We start from the raw sequence: 19995 nt of genomic DNA on the forward strand, positions 1-19995 counted from the left end.
GGGAAAATGGGATTACAAGAAGGTTGTCGCGCAGATAAGCGCTCGATTCTGAAGCAAAGCGAGGAGCGGACGGCGGGTCGGGAGTGGAGGTCCGTATGAAGACCCTGGGTAACCCTTTCTAGGCTTCAAGTAAGTGACTGGACCCTAAGGAACCGTTGTATATTTCCCAGCTTTGATCTCATTTTTGGATCAACGTTAAATTAGGTAATGATTGATGAAACTCAATAAACAAGGAATGTCAAAGCCATGTCGTTGGGTTTGTGGCCCCTGAGAAAAATAAACAACCGACCGGGTGGTCTGAGCGGCATGGAATACATATATTTTATGGTGCACATATAATTCAAGTGAGCAATTCCTCGTTTAGTCGGAGGTAATATCAAGAAGGGGGGCAAACCTGGTTTCATATATTAGCGCCAAGGGTGGGGGGCACAGGCATAGGGGACTGGCACAGCGAGAGGCTGGACGTGAGTGAACATTGGGGATGGAATAGAAAAGGCAAAGAAGAATGCTAGAAGAACATAGACAAGAAAGAGGAAATGAGGGGGGAGGGGAGCCAGGCGCAGTTGGTGAGCAATGTGGAAAAGATGGGCGCCAGGAAGAGTCCTCCACATGTATGCCGATCGAAGCATGTGAAGAAAAAAGCAAGCAAGGTAAATGGAAAACCTGTCGAAGGCCAGACAAGCAGATCAACCAGCTGTCACGAGTGATCAGGGAGGACGTCACAGGGCTTATTGAACAAAACCTTGAAAAAAACAAAACACAACAAGCCTTTCTGAGGAGCCGATCGTCTCTGGAAACTGGCTTGTCAAAGTCTGGAATCTGTCGCTGTCTGACTGGCTGTTCTGAACTACAAGCAAGATCTCTCGACGTAATGCGTTTTAGCTGTAGGGAAACCAGCGCGTTCATCTGTACTCTGGGTCTGCATGGCTCGCTTTACACGACTGTGCTTGGCTTGGGCTAGAACGAGCTGTTAGTTGTGTTGTCTTGTTACGAAGGGGTCCTTGGCTTTTTAAGGTTTAGGGTTGAACTACAGGCACGTTCACATTGTGTCAGAATGTTTGATGGTGCAAGCGATGGTTGGATTTATCGAATTTATGCTTTTTGCAGGGTGACGGGCGTTCTTTGTTGTCCCTTATAGTGAGGCCATTGCCCACCTCTTCTCTTCTGCTCAATGTGACCAAGACGCCAATTTTGTTTCTGATGGAGTGCCAGTCCTCTCAACACCACACTTTGCATCTCTCGAGAATGGAGGGTTGGAACCCAAAAATTAACGTGTAATAAATCAGGGAAAGAACCACCTGATATCATCTCATGTTAGCTCTGGCTGCCGGGAAACTACCTTACTTCGTGTCTTATTCATTTGGCAATTACCCGCCCTGGCCTGTAATTTGGCCAGGTTTCGGAACCGGTGAAGGGGCTTAAGCCAAGCCAAGCCAGAGTCCAAAAAGAGAGTCCAAGCCATCGAAGCCCAAGCCAAAGCCACTGTCAAAGGCCTAAGCCAAGAGAACGGCCACAGCTGCTCCACATGCGACCAAGAAAGCGCAGGACTCTGGGGCATGCATTTAGAAGGTGCCCAGGAGCCAGACTGCAAGTAAGCTGCACCTGAATCTGACTTGAGTCTAAAGAAGAACATGGCAACAACCTTGCTGCAAGGCCCCTGCAGCGAGGAACGACCGGCAACTGCTGAAAAAAACAGGGGTTCGAGAAGGAGAGCGAAGCAAAGGTCCTGCCTATTGCGTGTGGTTGCGGTGGGTCTGGACTCACTGACATTGGATGGAAGGAGCAACTACTGCGTTGGACTAGCAGCACTAGTTTCACGAGATCCCTCTGAGCGTGTTGAGGGCTGAGATGCTGAGTATAATAGAGAGCCATGTAAAAGAGCCTACCATTTTAAGTCCGCAACGACAAGCATCAGCTCCCACCAACGATGGCCGACTAACCAGGGGCGTGGTAGGCAGGCTCGTTTCGAAAGCGGGTGGAGGAGAGGGCACAACGCAAGGGTCGTTTGCCCCTCCGCTCACTTTCACTCCCACTCCCACTAGCTTGCGGACGGCCGTAATAAGACGAAGTCCGTGGTCACCCTTGCTTGCTGAGGCGAGCGAGCTGTGGGTGGATGGTGTATTTAAGACCAAGTTGCGTCCGCCGTTGGACGCTACGTCGTAATTTCTCCCTCTCCTCGTCTTCTTGAGACTTAGTCTTTTGCTCACCCACTCTCAAAGCACGATTGATGTGCTAGTCATTCTTTTGTATCCCTCCTTTTTATTTGCTGATTTGCTGTTTTCTCGTTAGCCTGGAGCTTTCTTTCGTTTAGCACTGCGTGCATTCACTCCCCTTATTTCCCCCCACCTCAGCAACTTACATCCTCACCACCCTCACGCGCATCCCCCCATCCATCTTGCTGTCTAGTAATCACCACTGTCGCTTCTTCCAAGATCTTCACCATGAAGGGCTTCACCACCATTGTCGCTTCGGCATCCCTAGTTGCCGCCCAGGGCTACATCACCGGCTGCTCCATTGGCAACCAGAACTTCAAGTTCAGCAACATCTCCGCCGATAGCTCCTACTCCAACACCAATGAGCGCATCTCGCGTTACACAACTGGCAGCGCCGGTGTCAAGGATGTGACCAGCATCGACATGCAGTGCGGTGCTTCCAACGGCAAGGCTGCCAAGGGCGCTCCCGAGAACGCCAAGGTCAAGGCCGGCGAGTCCGTCGAGATGCACTGGTCCAAGTGGTCCAACCTTAGCAAGGGTCCCACTGTGACCTACATGGCCAAGTGCCCCGAGAGCGGCTGCCAGAACTACAGCCCTGGCACTAACGCCGTTTGGTTCAAGGTCCAGGAAGCTGGCCCTACCTCCTCTGGCCAGTGGCCTTCTGTAAGTAGACGACATCAGCCATGGTATTACCAAGTAGGCCGCTAATAGACCCTTGAACAGACCTCTCTGGGTACCTCCGGTTCCGCGGACACCTACACCATTCCCGAGTGCCTGGCCTCCGGTTACTACCTGGTCCGCCACGAGGTGATTTCCCTGGGCGGCTCTGCCAACACCCAGTTCTACGTTGGCTGCCACCAGCTGGAGGTCAGCAGCTCCGGCACCACCGTGCCCACTGACCTGGTTGCTTTCCCCGGTGCCTACAAGAGCAGCGACGCTGGCATCAAGTTCGACACCAGCAAGTCTTCTGCCTCGAGCTACACTGTTCCCGGCCCCTCGGTCTTCACCTGCGGCGGCTCGTCTGGCGGCAGCAGCAGCGCCCCCGCTGCCGGCCCCTCCAGCGGCCCCGAGTCCTCTGGCGCTGTCTCCAGCGCTGACGCTGTTGGCACTGGTCCCAGCTACGGTGCTCCTACTGACGCTACTCCCTCGAGCGCTGCTCCCACCGGTGGTGTCCCCTCTGGTATCCTGCCCCCCTCTGGTGCTCCTGCCGGCACTGGCAGCGTCGGTGCCAACGGCTCTGTTGTCCCTACCGGCTCTAGCCCCCAGACTGCCGCCTCCGCTTCTACCTCGACCCCCACTGATGCTACCCCCGCTCCCGGCGGCAGCTACGGCGCTGAGGATGTCAACTCTGTCGTCTACGGCGCTGGCAACACCACTGCCCCCGCTGTTGGTACTGCCACCTCTAGCTCTTCCCCTGTGACCACCTCCGGCCCCGAGAGTAGCGAGGAGGACTGCCCCGTTGAGAACGACACTGTTCCCACCACTCCCAGCTCTTCTGTCATCCCCGTTGCCGGAACCAACAGCACCAACCCTGCTGGCAGCAAGACCACCTCTGGCTCTTCCCCCCTGACCACTGGCACTGACTCCGAGTACGAGGACGGTGATGATGAGTGCCCCGCTGAGGAGGACGACACTCCTGATGCTACCACCTCTGCCTCTTCTCCTGCCTCTACCTCTGGCGCTGAGTCTGAGTACGAGGACGGTGACGATGAGTGCCCTGCTGATGAGGACGACGAGACCACCGGCTCTTCGCCCACCACCGGCTCTGCCGCTACCTCTTCCTCTGGCTCGAGTGGCAGCTCTTCCACTGGCACTACCTCCAGCTCTGGTTCCGGCTCTGGCTCTGGTTCCGGCTCTGGTTCCGGCTCTGGCTCGGGCTCTTACTCCTCCTCGGACACTGAGACCACTGGTTCTGACTCTACCTCTGCCTCTAGCACTGGTTCTGGCTCTGACTCCTACGGCTCTGGCTCTGGTTCCGGCTCTGGCTCTGGCTCGGGCTCCACCTCCACCTCTAGCAGTAACACCGGCTCTGACTCCTACGGCTCTGGTTCCGGCTCTGCCACCACACCCTCTACCCCCAACGGCAGCTCCACCTCCGCCGCTTCCCCCGAGTCCAACTCCTCTACCACCCCCACCACCACCACCGACGACGACGAGGATGAGTGCCCCGCCGATGAGGAGGAGGAGCCCACTACTACCGAGGACGACGAGTGCCCCGCTGAGGAGGAGGAGACCAGCTCCGCCTCTGCCACCGATGAGGAGGACGACGAGTGCCCCGCCGAGGAGGACGATGAGACCACCGCTTCTTCGCCCACCATTCCCCTGGCTGGTACCAACAGCACCCTCCCTGCCGGCAGTAAGACCACCTCCGGTTCTTCTCCTCTGACCACCGGCACCGACTCCGAGTACGAGAACGGCGATGAGGAGTGCCCCGTCGACACCGATGACTCTACCACTGCCACTCCCACCACTCCCGCCTCGCCTGCCTCTACCTCTGGCTCGGCCGCCACCGGCTCGTCCACCTCTGTTTCTTCTCCCGGCTCCACCGAGGAGGAGGAGTGCCCTGTTGAGTACGAGCGCGACCTGTCCTACGTCGAGAACCTGCCTCGCCGTCACTGGGACCGCCGCTCGTGGTAAATGCGCCTGAGTGCGTAGCCATCTTCATGGTTCTGGGCTCTTGATTGAGTGCCTGTTTTATATTTTTATTGCTTACCGTCCCAGAACCTGGAGGATTTGGTGACAAATTGAGTGTGAACGCGTCGTGACCTGCTCTATGCCTGTCGAGGGCCTCCGCAATGAGAGAGAGTGTGGGTTCGTCAGCTCAGCGCTCAGCTTGTGTATTTCTTCTTCTCTTCGTTGGTACTATTTTTAACTAGACAATATTTTTTCAACATTTCTTTTTCTTTGTACTGAAGCGGCATATGAATATCAAGGGCGATTCATAACTCAAGCTATTTTCAGGTAGGATGCCGAGAGTTTTACGTGAATATTGATGTGTGTATGTATGTATGCTTTGATTCATAAATCGTAGTTATTTCCGTGTCGTATCATCGATTATAAGCACATTATTCGGCCTCAGTAATATCTGTATTGCGAGGAGTGTGCCACATTGAGTTGATATCATGACTTTAGGAGTGCGCTTTGTTGGTCGAACAAGACTTGGATAAGACTATCATATAGTGTTGTCCCTCGGTTGATATTAATGACTGTCGTAATCGGGGCAGTCATTTTTCATTACATTTCTCGTTCAAGGATTGTTCTCTTTGGTGGTTTACAGAATAGTGCCGAAGCTTGGAGAAGAAAGGGACGCGTGAGTAAAACAATACTTGGTAGCTGGTTGAGGAGTCTCTGAAACTTACCCAAAAGTCTGCTTAATGCTGCGCACGTAGTAGTCCCGCCAGTTGCGCTTGGTAACGTCTTCCTCGCCGGTAGGAACGCCGGTCCACTTGACGTTCATGACAGTGACGTGATCGACATTGTTCTGATCGAAGGAAATCTCGAGGCGCGAAAAGTGGTCGGCGGGCCACTGCTTTAAACGCCAGGTTTGCACAATTCTCTTGGGCTCTTCAAGCTCAAGGTACTGGCCAGAAACGTTGCCATCAAAGATCTCGAACTTTCCACCCTGCTTGGCGCCCTCAAAGACCTTGGGATGGCCGCGCGTGAAGGCACTGATTCTGGCGACATCAGTGAAGGTCTTGTATAGCTCCTCGGCAGTGGTACGGAACTCTTCTGTGTCAGTCACCGTCGTGGTGTTGACGGGAGCATTCTTCTTTGTTGGCTCAGAGTTGGCAGCAGCGGAAGAAGTAGAAGGCTTGGTGGCACTGGGGTTAACGTAGACCTTGGCGGGAGTGAAGCCCTTGGAAGGATCAGCGCCAGCAGCATGTTGGACAACTCCACGGTGGCGTTCGATCATCGGTGTGGACATGTTTTTGCAGAGTTGGATGAGCTGGGGTGCCAGCTTGGACCGAACAAAGTTCTTGACGGGCAGTTTAGCCTTGTCTTCATTTTGAAGCTCGACCTTGATCTGGTTATGAAAAACAGGAATCTCAGCACAAAGTACAACTACGGGGCGATGAAAGTCATTTGATGCTCACCTCATATACATGTGAATCGTCATTGGCGTTGTCGAACTGGGAAATGGTTAGGGTACCAGTCACTTCCTCGTCATCGGGGGTAGAACCTGGGCAAGAGAGTTGAATGGGTTAGTATTCACATGGTACTTTACAAATTTAGAACAACAAAAATTACGGTAGAGGCATCGAAATTGAAGGTGATGTAGGGAATGGTCATGGTGATGAAGATAGAAATAGTAGATAGTGGTAGACTGTGGCTGACGCCAAAGCAAGTACAAAGGAAAAACTGAAAACAAGCGCGACGGGAGCAAGGCTAGCATACCGGAGTATTCCACCGTAAGATCCAATTCGACAGTAGCATAAACTTGTCCCTTCCGATTATAGACGCTGAAGTCTCCAGTTGCGTCTACGAGATGTGTGACGCGAGCCGACAATTCTCCTTCGGTCGCTTTCACTGTCTCGATGTTCTCCTTGAGCCATCCCGTGACCCATTCTTTAGTCACATTTGAGAAGACATAGTGATAGTTGCCGGGATTATAGTTCGCCATCTTGAAGCCAGCCTGGCTTTTTTCCTTGGATGTTTGATTCGAAGTTGAGCTCGAGTCTTGGGTTGATCTACGTGGTCTTTTGACTTGTTAGCTCGGGGCACCATTAACGCAAGTATTGAGTATCAAGAGAAAAGGGATAAGTTCGTAATCAGAATCGGTACTAGACCGCAGCAATGGTAGTCATCAATGAAGGGAGTACAAATCACTCTATGACTGGTGCCAGCTGGTGGTTCATCATGAACAGGGACAAAGAAAGAGACGCATTGGAGACTTACCAAAGATATGAATGCCGTGAGATGAGGCAAGCTGGAATGCTTATTGTTAGCTTCACACACAGTTAAGATGCAAGTTTCGTTGCAATCTCTTCAAGAATCTCAATGCAAAAAAAAGGTTGATGAGAAAGAAGAAACAAGACTTGGGAAACAACGAGGTCTGCAAATTTATATGTGGGGAGTCTCAATCTTAATGTGGGGAGACAGAATGCTCTAGAAACAAAGAGTCCTTATTAGTGTGTTTTCCTGTGTTGAAGTGAGTGAAGTCGAGGAGATGTGGCGGGACTCACAATTGTGGCGAGGACCCACAAAATACAAAGTTATACTCTCGTTCGTTGCAACACCGGCATGTCAAAACGTGGCAGAAAAGAAGGGGCTGAAAGTACGCTGAAATCATGGGTCTTTGGGGAATGGCCACTTAAAAAAGCTTTTTCTAAATCGAGACGAGAGAGAAAACCTTTGCACAGAATGGCTTCTACAGTAACTAGTGCAACTGTGAACTTTGATGTTTGGGACTTTGCTGACAGGGGTCGCGACATGTAGTTTGTGGGTCTACGCCACACCTAGCTTTCCCTTGTCCAAAGAAAAAGATCCTTTCCAGACCGGCCAGTAAAGCCCGGTTCCCAAATGTTGCTGCTGTTATCTTATCGCTAAATGGAGCGGCATTGCTGACAAACACATAGTTTGTGTAACATCGTAGGAATCAATGCTACACTAACGCTCAACTTCAAGCAGATCCAAGCCATTTGACTCAACTAGCATGTCTCATGTTAAAACTGGCTCATAAATCCCATATTCTCAAATCTCATGATAATCACTCGGCCAGATTTACAGCCTATTGCCACGGTAGATCCACAAACCATTGAATATCGGGGGCGAAATGGAATAGGCAAAAAAAAGATACGAGCGCCCTGCCATAGAATCCAACAGTTGCCTATGTGAATCTCAATACCATGATCAAACCTTTTGGACGAGTCCGAGGCGGCTTTTCCATTATAGGGGATGAGGTCATGAATAGCGATGGACGCGTAGTCAGTTCGTAGGTATGGCTCCGAGGTGTCAAACTCAAGGCGTGACATCCATGTATAATAAAGTTCTCGTAGAGAACTACCGTCATAGGTTCTCCAAAGTCGGACCGAACGATCGCTTGAACCTGATGCCAAGAGTGAACCGTCAGGTGAAAAGGCTACCGCGCTAACGGCACTGTTGTGGCCCTTGAGTTCATGCATACAGACTCCGTCACTCACTCTCCAGAGTCGGACCGTATGATCATCTGAAACCGAAGCCACGAGTGTCCCATCGGGTGAAAAGGCCACTGAGTTCACACTGCCCTCATGTCCTTTGAGTTCGCTTATGCAGAAGCCATCTTTGCTTCTCCAGAGCCTAACCGTATTATCGTATGAGGCCGAGGCCACAAGGTTTCCATCAGGTGAAAACGCGGCTGCGTTCGCAGTTTTTGCATGTCCTTTGAGCTCCTGGACACACATTCCGTTATCAGTCTTCCATAGTCGGACTGTTGGTTCAGTTGATATCGAGGCTATCAATGTGCCATCAGATGAAAAAGTAACTGACTTCACACCGCCGTTATGACCCTTGACCTTGACTACACAAGTGCCGTCTTCGGTTTTCCATAGCCGAGCTGTGCCATCATTTGAGCCTGAGGCAATAAGAGTACTGTCAGGTGAGAAGGTCACACAGTTTATCCTATTTTCATGGCCTCTGAGTTCGTGGAGACAAGTGCCATCGTCACTCTTCCAGAGACGAGCCGTACCATCATATGAGGCAGATGCGATAAGTGTGCCATTAGGTGAAAGGACAACAGAGCTCACCTGATCCTGATGACCTTTCAACCCTTGAACAAAGGCGCTAACATCACTGGACCAGACCCGGACTGTTGAATCAATTGAGGCGGAGGCTACGCATGTTCCGTCGGGTGAAAAGGCCACCGAGACCGCCGGAAATTCATGGCCTTTAAGCTCTTGTACACAGGCACCGTTGCCACTGTTCCAAAGGCATACAGTTCTGTCTAGTGAGGCCGAAGCCACAAGCGTACCATCAGGCGAAAAAGCCACCGAGTTCACTCGTTTCTTATGGCCCCTGAGCTCGTGCGCACATATCCCATCCTCCATTCTCCAGAGTCGAATTGTACGATCCTGTGATACAGAGGCCACAAGACTTCCGTCTGGTGAAAAGACTGCCGAACTCACCTTGTCTTGGTGTCCTTTCAGATGATATACGCAGGTAGCATCCTCGACACTCCAGACATAAACTGTATGATCCAGTGACGTAGATGCTATATGTAAGCCATCAGGTGAAAATACCGCCGACGTTAGCAACAGCTCATGGTCTACGAGCTGCCGTAAACAAGTTCCGGTTTCAGTTTTCCAAAGGCGGATTACATGATCCATTGAGCAAGATGCCACGAGCGTTCCATCGGGTGAAAAGACAACTGAGTAAACCACGCTGTCATGGCCACTAAGCTGTCGAAGAAAAGATCCGTCGTGACTTTTCCAGAGTCGGACTGTATGATCACCTGATCCTGAGACGATAAGCATACCATCAGGGGAAAAGTCAACCGAGTTCACACCACCCTCGTGGCCTTTGAGCTCATTGAGACAACTGCCGTCGTCGGTCCCCCAGAGAATGATTGTTTGGTCGTCTGATGCGGAAGCCAAAAGTGTGCTATCGGGGGAAAAGACGATTGATTGCACGCGGTCCTGGTGACACATTACCTCGCTCACATAAGTTCCATCATCACTTCTCCAAAGTTGGATACTGTTGTCATCGGACAGTGACGCAATAAGTTCCCCATTGGGAGAGAAAACTACAAAGGTCAATGGTCCACCAGGACCCTCGAGGATTTGTTGGCATTGGTCCCATTCATCTTCTAGTTCTGGTGGAAGGGTTATCCATTTTGGAATATGTCCTTGGAAAGCCCGCCGGACTGGGCTATTTTTAGGAGTAAGAGCAAGTATGGAAGAGTAGATTTGAAGTGGTGCGATGTCTATCATTTGTAGATTGGATAGTGTGAGCCGCAAAGCATCTCTTAAAAAGTCACGCAGATCTCGGCTTCCTTCTGGCTGTGAAATGTTAGTTCATCGGCCTCGATTTCACGCTTTGATTAGAACTTACAGTGAGCATTAGTAGCAAGCCCCTGATAATCTTCACGCTTTCTGAACTTCTCCCCAAAAGACTCAAGACTTCTAGCCAGTGAAGAAAGTGGGCTTTCAAGAATCCGAAAATCTTGCTGCTGTCATCGACTACCACTTCTCCTTGCTGTACATGATTTACCCAGTAGAGACAGGAATACTGTAACTCTGCAGGAATATTATCCTGTATGACCTGGGCCTCAACTTTGGCACGATCATAAACCGGATGCACGAGTTGGCAAATATCTGTACGTAGGTGGTTATTCATGATGCGCAGGCAGTTCGAAGTCATCTTCTTATGAGTTTCTTTCTCGTCGATCCAAAAGGGGCTTTTGTCTTGCTTCTGGGGATCGAGCAAGAAGTCACGAAATGAAAGATGGAGAAGTCTAACTGGCGAATGGATGGATTGTGGGACACTGAGAACTGAGTGCAACAGGTCTAGCTGCTCCTCGATTGTTTCTGTGGGAACGTCGATAAGTTCTCCTAAAGCAAGCTTGGAAAGCGGAGTTGCAAGAATAACAATAGGACCAGCAATATTTTGAAATCTCTTAATCATCTTGTTCCGACGTTGAGTAGACAAGCCGTTAATTAGCCTATTCAAGACGGGCAGGTAAGTTGCATCTAGCTGAGATGTTTCGGCACCTGTTTGGAACTTGAGAATCTCTTTGAGTAGTGTATTTGGATTGCCGCAGTTTCGATCCCCAATGAACCGACACGTTGTAGCGGCAAAGATGAAGAGAGGAACAGCCATTTTAACAAGCGTTTGGAGATTCTCTGTTCCAGGCCAGCTGGGAGGTAGTTGTCGACTGGTAGCTACGGTTTCGTTGTAATCCATCCGGATTTTGGAGATCTCGTGATCTAAAAAGGCGGCAATATCATGCTCTATGACATGAGGCGCTATGTCTTGGAGAATCAAATCCTGGAAAGTACCCTTTACGGTACTAAATCCAAGGCGAATAGGCAGCTCGGGCCGGCTTGTGATAAGACACTTCAATCTCAGTTTGAAGTTCGGGTCCTTGGCACAAGAAGAAAAGAGGTTGATGATGGCCCTCACATCATTATCTTTGTCACACTCGTCAAGAGCGTCAATGACAAAGACAAGTGAGAATACTTTCTGAGAGTCAAAGGGGATCTTACTCAGCGGTTGTTTTATCAACTTGTCAAATTGCTCTATCGTAGATTTTCCGTGAATACCTGGGTCATCATCGATTGCGGTCTTGATGTGCTCTGAAACACTAGGATGCATATGCACAAGCTGAGCAGCAAGTGTTGTAACGAATCTGGATAGCCCTCCACGATCGGCCTCTCCTCTTTTGAAAAAGAAGCTTGCGCCAAGCTGATCAGATTTCAAGAGGCGTTGGCAAATAGTACGAGATATGGTAGACTTTCCTGTGCCGGCCATGCCATTTAGCCAAAAAAGGGATTTGGTAGATGAATCACTTGCCCAGTTCTGGATCTCTTGAAGAAGTTCGACACGAGTGTCTGGCAGACAGGTTGGATTATGTTGTTCCTCATAAGAGTTGAACGATGCCCCAGTTGCCATAGGGAGGGTACTTAGAACGTTTTTATGATCAAGAACAATTAGATTCTTCTTGGCTTGACCAACTTCTTCGCCAAGGTGTGTGACACTCTGATCCACCTGTGCAACATCTAGCTTCGTCTGTGCCGTTGTTCGATCGATTCGCTCAACTTCTTTGCCGGCTTGTTGAATGGTTTGATCTAGTTGGTCGATCGCTTGATTGGTATGTTCAGTTGTTCGCTGGACTCCCTTCACATCCTGATGGACTTCGTGGAGAATTTCACTAGTAGAAACCACTGTTAGATCTTGTCGAAGAGAGGTAGAGCGGGGGTCTTACGTCTGATGTACTTGAAGGATATGAGAGATTGACTCGTTGTGACGTTGAAGTTGATCGATGAGCGCCTCTACTTCGCCGCGTTGGAAAGGCCACTTGAGTGCACGAAGGCCCAGTCTTTTCATTGTCTTGCGGGTGATGTTTGGCTCGAGTTTCTCACTCAGCTCCAAGAGCAAAGACCGACTGCCTTCCAGGACATCATCTAGACTCTTGGATTTCTTCAGATTTTCTCCATTTGGCTTCTCCAGAAATTCCAAGACCTTCTCGGTGACTCCCTGGAGATTTGCAACTTCCTGCCGGAGCTGCCTAATCTTGAAGGGTGCGTTTTTGACGTCCTTGCCATACTGAAAGCAAAGAACTCCGACTTGGGCGGATAATTCGACAACTGAAACAACATTGGCAGCAGCACCGATTAGTTCCATCGTGGCCAAATAGGATTGGTTGTAGTTTGTCGTGAAAAAGCATGTGTCGAGCAAATTCTCAGAGGCCGCATCTCAAAATGAGGGGTGAACGACAATCTGTCTGACTGTTGGTTGGTGAAATTCGACTTGGCCTGACCCAACCGCCACGCCAGGAGCCTTGCATGTAACCATGGTGCAGAGCTACAGTATTACTCTGTATTCTTCTGACAGTCGACCCCAGCAGTGGAATAGCTCGAACACTGACAGCAACTGGTCATGAAAATCCACATACTTCCAACATGGCTACTTAGGTAATTAGAGCTGAAGACATAGCTGGTTGTGTAGTCGCTTTTTTGTTACACCAATGTTGCTAGTGTTAGTGTTGTAAGTCCGTACTTTTGGTAGTTACTTATATCCCAGGTGTACCTAGACCAACCGAGAACAATGGGCCAAACCCTAGGGTTATAACAACAGCCGAGGGTTGGAAGGTACATGACGATATGGAGGTCTCGGTTTGGTGCATACAGGCCCAAAACGCATATTCGATGGTTATGAGTTATGTAAATACCGCGGAGCACTATCACACCCAGACCGTGGCCTCGCATGCAGCACGCCAGTCGGGCCCTTCTGGCTTCTGGTCTTGTACCAAGTATCAGGGAAAAACAGCCCTGTCCTCTCTAAGCGCCCAATACCCCTGACGGTCCACAATGCTGAGCCAGCCCAGCCAATAGCAGCGAGGGACTAATTCACGGTGCTCTAAAAATAGAACGGCGCACTTTGACTCTGGCGGAAAGCCCATCATGAGACCGCATGGCATCACGGCGGGTGTTGTCACCAGATAGAGAATCCAGTCTTGGTCTCAATGGACAGCGGGGGTTGTAGCTTTCCTAGGGTGCTACACAGACACGACCAGCTTTCCCTTGTATATACTCTCATGTGTGCAAGCTACCATGTACACCAGTTCTGGGGGCGGGGGGCTGGAGACCAGGAAGACGTGCCTACAAGCCGAGTATACCATTTGCATGTGGTAGTTTTCTCCCGTACATGTTCCCGGCACTCTGTGATGCCAAGAGAATGTTGATAACCCCGCTAGTACTCCTGCTGAAGCCGATTTCTCAATGGCCCCCTAAACGTTGGGTAGTACTTCTGGATGAGCTTCCGAGGCGCGAGAAGGGGGAAGGGAGAGGGCCTGAGCAAATCTCAAAGAGGTAGCGAGGAAGCGTTCTTTGCATTCCTTCCCCCATGCTCTTTTTTGCATAGGATAGTTGTAGTAAGCCACATCATAGTCTTCGCACTACGCCAAGATTTACTGTGCTTGTTTCTTTCTCGGTGTCGCCCTGCCCTCTTGTTTTTTTTCTTCTCTTCTTGCTATAACCTTTCTCAGAGGTTAGAGATAAGCTGTTGAGCGTCTTCTGTCCATCAACTCCAGCTGTGTGTGAGATCCAAGCTCGCTTACCACAGTCCCAGAGAAGCAGCTCGGAATCGAAGACAGACAGACCACACGCTTCTTGCAGTTCTCTCAATTGGGAATATCAACTTCGCCCATTGCTTGGTTTTGCGCCGTGGCTGATTTCCTCTGTCGCAAGAAATTTTGCTCGTTCTCTTGTCATTCTTCCCCTCACTTTTGGGTTACATCACATTGCTTCTCGCCTGGTCGCTGTTCTCTTCGTCTCCAGAGCATCGTCAAACAGGAGCCGACGTCATTCTTATTCTCAGCGCATCGTGTGTTTTCAAGCTCAAGCCATGGATATGCACGAATCTTCTCGCCTGAGGCTGATGTTAGATCCTCTTCAAACCGCGGCGCCTGCTTCTGCTGCTTTGCACTTGCAGTCTATTCCTCTCTCGGCGGCTACAATAACCCCCAGCGGCTACACTCAGTCCCCAGCTAGTGCTATCCAGCCGTATAATCCACAAGAATGGGGAGCACCGGCCGTGCGGGCTGCTGAACGGCTACCTTCAGGACTGGGCCACGCCCGAAGCCCAGATGGTAAGCATATGGATTTCTCCACGGGCGATCCCTTATCTTTGTATGAGCTAACAGAAACCTGGTCCTCCAGGCACTGCCCCTCCTCCTCCTCCTTATAGTCCGTCGTATGTCTCCCAGCCACGTCCAATCAGCATGAGTTTTGAGCCGTCAACAGCAAATACCTCTGCAACGCGCGTACCACTCTCGCGACTCGGCTCTACCGATGGCCCGCAGAGCTTTCCTCCGCCGCCGGCTGCGGAAAGCCGGAGATCTTCCCGGGAACGCCGGTTTGGCCTTTCAAGTTTTACCCGGCGCCGCGATACAGAACAGGCACAGGGGCGAATTCAAATAACGCCTGGAGGCTCCATGGAAAACGCAGCCAATGTTAGAGGTCTTTCAGTTTATGTACCGTCAAATGAATCTTTTGGCCTTCTTCCCTCCCCCGGACCTCCATCATCTAGACGAGCCGCTTCTGCCAGCGCCATAGAAACGCCGGGGTGGACCGATCGAGCATCGGGCTTACCACAAGAGGGGCAATGGAGGGTCGACATTCCCATCCCCCCACCGCCTCCTGGACCTCCCCCGTCACAAGCTAGATCACAGAGTGCGCAATCATATGGAAGAGACCGTCCGATCATGTCTCCGCCAACTCGAAGGCCTCCCCCCTCAGGTGTTTCTGCCCTAGGACCGGTACCTCCAACGCCCGCAAACTGGACAGATGAGACACCGGTTTCAAGCTCATCACCACCACCGCCAGTGCCTCGGCAGATCACACAGACACAAGACACGGAGTCACTTTCATCATGTAGCCAGTCGCAGACCAACTCTAGTTCGACTATTACAAACAGTGAACAGGTAGAAGAGTCTCAAGCTTACAATATCTCACAGAGCCAGTCAGCCCAAGGCGACAAAACTATTGCACAAAGACGTAGTGAAAGCCGCGTACGCTCAAACCAGTCTTCTCTTGAGTATAATGGACAGCCCGCCGAAATCACCATCCCTTCAACAACGACTCTCTCAAGATCTGGCGCTACTCGAATAACTCCACGCAGCGGGAAATTTAACGAAACGCCAACGTCTCGCACTGGGGAGTTTCCTGAAAGTAGCAAGTCGTTGAGGGTCAATACCTCCACGCCTCACTCTGGGGCGTCAAAAAACCAGACTGACAGCTTAGTGGCTCAGACTCCGCCTAGCAGATCTAGAGCTTCGAGTGCAATACGAAATGCCGGCAGTTCAGGAGAAGCATCTCAGTCTGCATTATTGGCCGCGAAACAAAAGGCAATCACCCAAACAGCCGACCAGTTCAGCCATGATACTATTGAGAGATACAAGGCTTTTGCTACTAGAGAAGCGGCCGTTGCGTCAGACGCAGAACGGGTACGGCTCTTTGCAGATTTCATTGTTGCCGAGTCCAGGATCCGCCGAGAGCGTTATTCCAATGCCATCAGCATCATGGGATCGGAGATTTTCGACCTCACCCGTGATCTGTTTCGTCCTATGGCCAGCCGGAGGTCATCCAGCGTATCCCAGAGTGATTGGACTCCACAATCCTCTGTTTCTTTGCTACCGTCTGCAACGACAGCCAATACAAACTTTGGAGATGGCGCTGACCTTTCAAGCTCAGCACCCAACTCTGCGTCCATGACATCCTCTCTGCCCCCTTCGCCCGGACCCATGGGTAACAACTTGCAATGGTCAGCACATGGTTTCATGCCTTCATTGTCTCCTATTCTTAGTCTCAGCATTGCAGATGATTGTGATTCTCGTGGCCGTCCTGTGAGCAGATGGTGGGAAGCTGGCTCTGAGGGGCGAGTGGAAGGGGGGCTTCTGCGATCCAAAAGGGAATCCAAATACATGGGTGTGCCCAAGGAAGCCCGCGAGGCTCTTCAGTGGGAAGATGAGCCCCAGAGCAGTGACTGGCACCAGCCAAGCAGCTCTGAGACCCATGATGTACAGCTTCCGGGAAAGAAGGATGACAACTTGACGCCGCATAGCAACCGGTTTTCAATTGGATCACAGCCAACTTCGTCCCAGCCCAACACTCCCAACGCTGCGCTAGTCGATGTGTCTCGCCTCGTCACCATGCCTCCGCCGTATCCTCGTCACCACCCTGCAGTTAATAATAACCACCCCGACTTGACCGACATCCGAAACGAGGTGAGAGTGCTTAGCAACATGGCGGAAATTTCAAGCATCAAGGAGGAGTTTGAAAAGAAAAACACCAAACTCAAAGCCACCCTAGTGCAGGAGCAAGTCACAGCACGACGGAAACTTGTTCAGAATCTGCAGGCTATGGTTGACTCGGGCGAGCTTTCATACATGGACGCCAGTACCATAGAGAAAGATAACCAAGAGCAGCAGAAGAGAGCAAAAATCAAAGAGCTGGATGAGAAAAGCTTTGAGGGGTTCCAGAGGGAGGTAGTGTTACCCTTGAACGAAATGCTCACGGCCCGCATTACCAAAGCTACGGAGCTACTCAATAGCTTGGCGATCGGATTGTTTAACCACTCAGACAACGCCGCAGATCTCCCACAGGAAGAAGGCGATGATCAGCCAGAGCTGCTTGAGAAGTTATCATTGTTGAAGTGGATTTTTGAAACCAGGGAGAGCCTGTACAAGGCCATCTTCGATCTCCTGTCCGCCCGTAATGACAGGTACCTGGCCGTTGCCCTGATCCCGCATCAACTGTCTGGTAATGAAGACAAGATTCGCCACACCAAGGCATATTTTGGCGATGATGCTACCAAACGCAAGAGTGTCTTTGCAGTCGAGATACGCAACCGCACTCTAGAGTTCCAGAACGTTGTCGAGCAGACCGTCATGCGTGGCTGCCAAGTCCAACTGAACGCCTTTTGGGACATCGCACCGCCACTGAGCGGTGTATTAGACAAGGTGCCGTCATCGCTGGAGGGCTTCCGCATACAGATTCCCGGGGCAGAGTATGACGAGAACCCAGCGTACTACGACCACCCACTGCAGTATCTGTTCAGCCTGTTGTTGCACGCAGAGAAGAGCACGTACCAGTTTATCGAGTCGCAGACCAACATGCTCTGTTTGCTGCACGAGATCAAAGAAGCCAGTGCCCACGCGCAAGCCAAGGTCATCGAGACGGAAATCCCAGACGGCGGCGGCAAGCCCTCTGCCGATGAGCGCGCGCGCAGGGCGCAGGAGCTGCTGAAGCGCGAGACCAACGCCCTGAGCATGGACTTGAAGGAAAAGGTTCGCACGGTGCAGGACCAGTGGAAGAGCGGCTTTGGCGAGGTTGTCGAGGGCGTCAAAGAGAGAGTCGGCGAGTATCTGCTGCGGACTGGCGGGTGGGATGAGCAGCTGGAAGAAGGAGGCCTAGCGGTGGGTGTCTTATAAGCTGGACTGGAAAAACGTGATGTCTTTGTCCTTGTAGTTTGGTTCCTTTATTTTCTTTGGCAATATAAGACATTATTTACGCAAGTAAAAAAAAAAAAAAGCATCAGCGGTAATGTATTCATCTATGGTGAGATGTATTGTGTGTAACCCGAAAAGAAAAAGAAAAAATAATGTACAGAGTATATGTAGTTATACACGCCAGCCAACGCCAGCCCTGCAGGACACGGCCTCTGCCTCCCGTTGCTCCTTCTCCTCCTCCTCTCGCCCGACGTTCTCACTTAAACTCCTTGGGCAGATCCATTCCGACCTTGCGCGCCGTCAGACGCACGCGCTCCTCGGTGTCCATCATCATACCAGGGTTGTACCGCTCAATCAGCGTGACGTACTCGCGCTGGGCACGCAGATACGAGATGAGTTGGCTGGCCTGGGCCTCTGTGGCGGCCGTGGCCGGGCTGCTGGGTGAGGCGCTGGCGAGGCGCGAGCGGATCAGCTCGTGGACCGGCGTGCGCGGCGACGAGAGCAGCGGCCGCGGCGGGAGCTCGCGCAGAAGCGAGCGGTAGATAGCACGAGTACGGGCGGCAGAAATCATTGCCGAGGTGTTTGGTGGCTAAGAGCCTAGCGGGGGAGGGCTGTGTGCGTGTTGGCGAGGTTGTCGTGAGTCTAAGTCTCGGCAGAAGCTGTGATGTCGATTAGCTCCGGCGTAGTTTTCGATGTGTCAGATGCGGAGTCTCAATGCGTAATTGCAAAGAAAAGTTTGACAGCGGCCCTGGGCAGCCGGTCGAGTAAAGAAAAATGAAGGGACTGTGGTGTGGTTGACTGATTGGCCAACTGCACAGCTATGAAGCTCTACTCCTTGCTATGTGAAATCGTCTTGCAAGGCTGTGGTTTTCTTGCGGATTTGGCGGGGCACAAAAATAGGGTCTGGGTTCGCTAAAATGCAGCCCTGACCGTCTACATGGCAACCTCTTCTTTCGACAACACTCCTGACTACCAACGACACACATTCACGTCTTGGCTTCACGTATGTTTTGCAGATGCCCCGACTCGCACCACAGGTTTGATATAAAGGACAATAATAGTACACAACCAACAGTAATAATACAACTCTGTCCTGGGCCAGCTCGCCGCCACGCAAAGCACCAAGCGCCCGCCGAGCAGAACACCATGTTGCACACAGAGGCCACACAAAGACCCGCCAGGCAACAGTCTATTTGATCTTCTTCTGCTTGAGCTTGATGGTCTGGTCGTTGATGTAGACACCCTTTCCCTTGTACGGCTCCGGCGGGCGCCACTTGCGGATCTTGCCGGCAAACGACATGATGAGCTCGCGGTCGATGCCCTCAATCAGCACGCGCGTCAGCGACGGCGTCGTCACCGTCACGCCCTGAGGAATGCCCATTTCAATTGGATGCGTGTATCCCAGCTTCATGCAAAGAAACTTCTGCCCCGGAAACTCGGCCTTGTGCGGCCGGTGCTCGACGACGGCTCGGTATCCGATACCCGTCAGTCGCAGGACGGCCGTGTGGCCTTCGGAGACGCCCATGATGTTGCGCTGGAGATAGGACCAAGTGGTGCCTATGTACAGGTCAGTAAAAGCTCATATATAAAAAACGCAAAGGCAGAAAGCCCTCGGGCTTCTCCCATGCCGTCCCCTGTAGAGCCAACAGTTCACCAGCAAGCAAGGAAAGACTCACCCCACATCTCCCGCTGCTTCCGCTCCTTATCATCCGCCACGCTGACCATCGCCTGCCTCCTCTCGGGGTCCTGTGCAATATGTAGGAAGCTCGGGATCTGCATGTCCAGCGAGCCTAACGGCCCGGTGACTGTGACGGTGCGGCGCACCAGCGGCTTGTACGACGTCGGGATCTTGCTCGCCACCGCCTCGCCGACCATGATCTCCACGCCCGGCGGGATCGTCAGCGCCGTGCGGCCCAGCTTGGACTGGGCTGCTGCGGTCGTCGAGAAGGGCGCAGCGGCGCGGCCGGCAAAGAGCGCCGGCGCGGCTGCCCGCATGCGTAGCGGAGAGAGCATGATCTATGCTGTGTTTTCGGTATCGTCGTCGTCGTCGTCCAGGTCGGTCTAGGGAGTAAGTCGGCCGGCGTCTCGCTTGTCGTCGGTCGGCTCCGGGTGTCTTCGCTTTGCCCGCAGAAACTTGGG

General features: G+C 51.8%; 5 protein-coding genes across 5 annotated transcripts; 2 read left to right on the forward strand and 3 right to left on the reverse strand.

Annotated features, from left to right (window-relative positions):
- Positions 1-2441: 2441 nt before the first annotated feature.
- BROUX77_006407 (uncharacterized protein) lies at positions 2442-4850 on the forward strand (the record flags this gene model as incomplete). Its single annotated transcript, XM_073751389.1, has 2 exons — positions 2442-2876; positions 2937-4850. The coding sequence occupies 2 exons, from the start codon at positions 2442-2444 to the stop codon at positions 4848-4850; spliced, it is 2349 nt and encodes a 782-aa protein (XP_073603476.1).
- Positions 4851-5484: 634 nt separating this feature from the next.
- BROUX77_006408 (uncharacterized protein) lies at positions 5485-12530 on the reverse strand (the record flags this gene model as incomplete). The annotated part of the gene is made up of 7 exons (XM_073751390.1): positions 5485-5503; positions 5573-6237; positions 6308-6393; positions 6609-6901; positions 8070-10186; positions 10239-12057; positions 12112-12530. 7 exons carry the CDS (start codon positions 12528-12530, stop codon positions 5485-5487), a joined length of 5418 nt encoding a protein of 1805 aa, XP_073603477.1.
- A 1722-nt stretch (positions 12531-14252) lies between these two features.
- BROUX77_006409 (uncharacterized protein) lies at positions 14253-17838 on the forward strand (the record flags this gene model as incomplete). Its single annotated transcript, XM_073751391.1, has 2 exons — positions 14253-14496; positions 14567-17838. 2 exons carry the CDS (start codon positions 14253-14255, stop codon positions 17836-17838), a joined length of 3516 nt encoding a protein of 1171 aa, XP_073603478.1.
- Positions 17839-18112: 274 nt separating this feature from the next.
- Positions 18113-18427, reverse strand: BROUX77_006410 (uncharacterized protein; the record flags this gene model as incomplete). Its single annotated transcript, XM_073751392.1, has 1 exon — positions 18113-18427. One exon carries the CDS (start codon positions 18425-18427, stop codon positions 18113-18115), a length of 315 nt encoding a protein of 104 aa, XP_073603479.1.
- Positions 18428-19045: 618 nt separating this feature from the next.
- Positions 19046-19869, reverse strand: BROUX77_006411 (uncharacterized protein; the record flags this gene model as incomplete). The annotated part of the gene is made up of 2 exons (XM_073751393.1): positions 19046-19413; positions 19533-19869. 2 exons carry the CDS (start codon positions 19867-19869, stop codon positions 19046-19048), a joined length of 705 nt encoding a protein of 234 aa, XP_073603480.1.
- Positions 19870-19995: the final 126 nt, after the last annotated feature.

The sequence above is a fragment of the Berkeleyomyces rouxiae genome (genome assembly GCF_048999995.1).
Source record: "Berkeleyomyces rouxiae strain 22BRR77 chromosome Unknown BrBRR77_ptg000008l, whole genome shotgun sequence".
Taxonomy (NCBI): domain Eukaryota; kingdom Fungi; phylum Ascomycota; class Sordariomycetes; order Microascales; family Ceratocystidaceae; genus Berkeleyomyces; species Berkeleyomyces rouxiae.